The 2,774-nt window shown below is 52.8% G+C and overlaps 1 protein-coding gene across 1 annotated transcript; it reads left to right on the top strand.

The window, feature by feature from the left end:
* Window positions 1–654: 654 nt before the first annotated feature.
* GPR6 (G protein-coupled receptor 6) lies at window positions 655–1,755 on the top strand (the record flags this gene model as incomplete). Its single annotated transcript, XM_082855546.1, has 1 exon — window positions 655–1,755. The coding sequence occupies exon 1, from the start codon at window positions 658–660 to the stop codon at window positions 1,753–1,755; it is 1,098 nt and encodes a 365-aa protein (XP_082711672.1). The 5' UTR covers window positions 655–657.
* Window positions 1,756–2,774: the final 1,019 nt, after the last annotated feature.

Raw genomic sequence — 2,774 nt, 5'->3', positions numbered from 1 at the left:
CGATTTCCTGAAGCCCTGACTCCCCAGGTGAGCAGCCTGGCTCTCTAAAGGAACTCTGAGGGCGTGCAGAGGGGAAGGGGTGGATGGCCAGGGGATGGCTCCTTCCTGGAGCCAAGCATGACGCCACACACCCTCCACCTACACAGACCTCCTAGCTTCTCTCCCCCGAAACCGCTTTCCCAGGGGGTCTCTGGCCTCCGGGGTCCGCTGTGCTCCACGGTCGCAGAAACTTCGCTTTCAGCACCGTGGACAGCTACTCCGCCTCCCAGTTGAGGAGAGCGCCTGACCGAGCCGGTCAGAGCCAGGGCGGCACTCGCTGAGGCTGACACTACTAGCTTGGTGCGCAAGATGCGTGTGCAAATACAGGCATACTTACGTGATCTGTGTGTATGCGAGTGCGTGTTATTCGTGTGTATATCTGTGCAAAAACTCAGAATCAGTGCGGGCATCCCTTGTGCATTGCACTCACACGCTCACTCACTCAACAGGTATTTATTTTTGGCTCTCAACCACTGCTTCCTCGCTCTGCTCTGGGGTCCCGGGGTGGGATGGGCAATATGAGCGGGGGAGCAGCGCCCGGCGAAGTACCCTGGCGGCGTAAACCGCACACCTGACGCTTGTTCTCCCTGTCCACGCAGGGTGTAGCTTCCCGCCGTGATGAACGCGAGCTCATCTTCGCTCAACGACTCCCAGGTGGTGGCAGTGGCGGCCGAGGGTGCGGCGGCAGCGGCCACCGCAGCAGGAGCGCGGGACACCGGTGAATGGGGGCCCCCGGCAGCCGCAGCCGCAGCTGCGCTGGGGGGCAGCGGCGCAGCTAATGCGTCGCTGGAGTTGTCTTCGCAGCTGCCAGGGGGGCCGACGGGGCTGCTGCTGTCTTCAGTGAATCCATGGGACGTACTGCTCTGCGTGTCTGGGACGGTGATCGCAGGCGAAAATGCGCTGGTGGTGGCGCTCATCGCGTCCACACCTGCGCTGCGCACGCCCATGTTCGTGCTGGTAGGCAGCCTGGCCACCGCCGACCTGCTGGCGGGCTGCGGTCTCATTCTGCATTTCGTATTCCAGTACGTGGTGCCCTCGGAGACTGTGAGCCTGCTTACTGTAGGCTTCCTCGTGGCCTCCTTCGCTGCCTCCGTCAGCAGCCTGCTGGCCATTACGGTGGACCGCTACCTGTCCCTCTACAACGCGCTCACCTATTACTCGCGACGGACCCTGTTGGGCGTGCACCTCCTTCTCGCTGCCACCTGGACGGTGTCCTTAGGCCTTGGGCTGCTGCCGGTGCTTGGCTGGAACTGCCTGGCAGAGCGCGCCGCCTGCAGCGTGGTGCGCCCGCTGACGCGCAGCCACGTGGCACTGCTCTCCGCCACCTTCTTTGCGGTCTTCGGCATCATGCTGCACCTTTACGTGCGCATCTGCAAGGTGGTCTGGCATCACGCGCACCAGATCGCGCTGCAGCAGCACTGCCTGGCGCCGCCCCACCTTGCCGCCACCAGAAAGGGTGTGGGTACGCTGGCCGTGGTGCTGGGCACTTTCGGTGCCAGCTGGCTGCCCTTTGCCATCTACTGCGTGGTAGGCAGCCATGAGGACCCAGCTGTCTACACCTACGCCACCCTGCTGCCCGCCACCTACAACTCTATGATCAATCCTATCATCTATGCCTTCCGCAACCAGGAGATCCAACGCGCCCTGTGGCTCTTGTTTTGTGGCTGTTTCCAGTCCAAAGTGCCCTTCCGCTCCAGGTCCCCCAGTGAGGTCTGAAGGCTCCCTCCAACCTCTAACCAACACCACGCCCCCAACAAGCCAGCCTTTGGTGAGCTTCTCAGTGCCTGCTGATGGACTCTGAGATCCCATACTGTGACTCTGACTTTGGAAAGAGATAATAAACATAAGCACAACAAACTCACAAGGACAAAGAGGCTTGTTGGAACTTTACATATACAGTGTATACATGTGTACATATATATACAAATATTTGTATCTTCTGGAGGTGTTCAGGATGTGGAATTTCCTGTTCTGTGAAAAAACTAACAAAAAGGCAGTTGTATACTCAAATTGTACATCACACTTGTCAAATGAAGACATTCCAATACTGCTTAATTATAACACTTTATTTTTAGCTGCTGAACTGCCAAAACAGTGTTGCCATTTTCAAGGGCAGGGGAAGGGGGGTAAAAGTGTATTTTTGTTGTATGTGATAGAATATTTTGCTGCATATGCATCAGTAAATTACAACATATTTTGTACACAAATAAACACATTATAAAAATGTAATTTTTGGCATGTGACTGATGATAGAATTACTATTTAAGAGATAAATTATTAGTGTATTTACTTTAAAAGTTTATTATGTGTTATCTCCATCCTGTGAAAATCTTAATGTAAAAAATCACACACATTTGCACACTGCTCATAAATTGTCACTGAAACACCTAATCCAGATTATTGGGGAGGTACAGGAACTGAGTAATATATTCCCATAACGGTATTCACAGGACACTAAAGGGTTATTTGTGTATCAGTGCAAATTAATCTACTCCCTTGGTTACTGGGTTTGGAAGACAAGCTCCAGAGGATGTCTGAAACCATTCCTTTATCTTACCACACGTGCACTTGTGAATCCTGAAACCACAAATCTTAGATGTATTTTTTCCAGCTTGGAAAGAATTTTAAATGTTGAAAATTCATATTGACTGAGTATACTGTTATTGGCCAGGTCTTGTAGCAAAATGCACAGCCTTATAAAATAAATAAATTCATCAAAGACAGGATTCCAAGAT

This window comes from Leucopleurus acutus (assembly GCF_964270905.1).
Source record: "Leucopleurus acutus genome assembly, chromosome: 15".
In the NCBI taxonomy this organism is placed as follows: domain Eukaryota; kingdom Metazoa; phylum Chordata; class Mammalia; order Artiodactyla; family Delphinidae; genus Leucopleurus; species Leucopleurus acutus.
The sequence above is the reverse complement of the archived record's forward strand: the minus strand, read 5'-3'. Positions and strand labels throughout refer to the sequence as shown.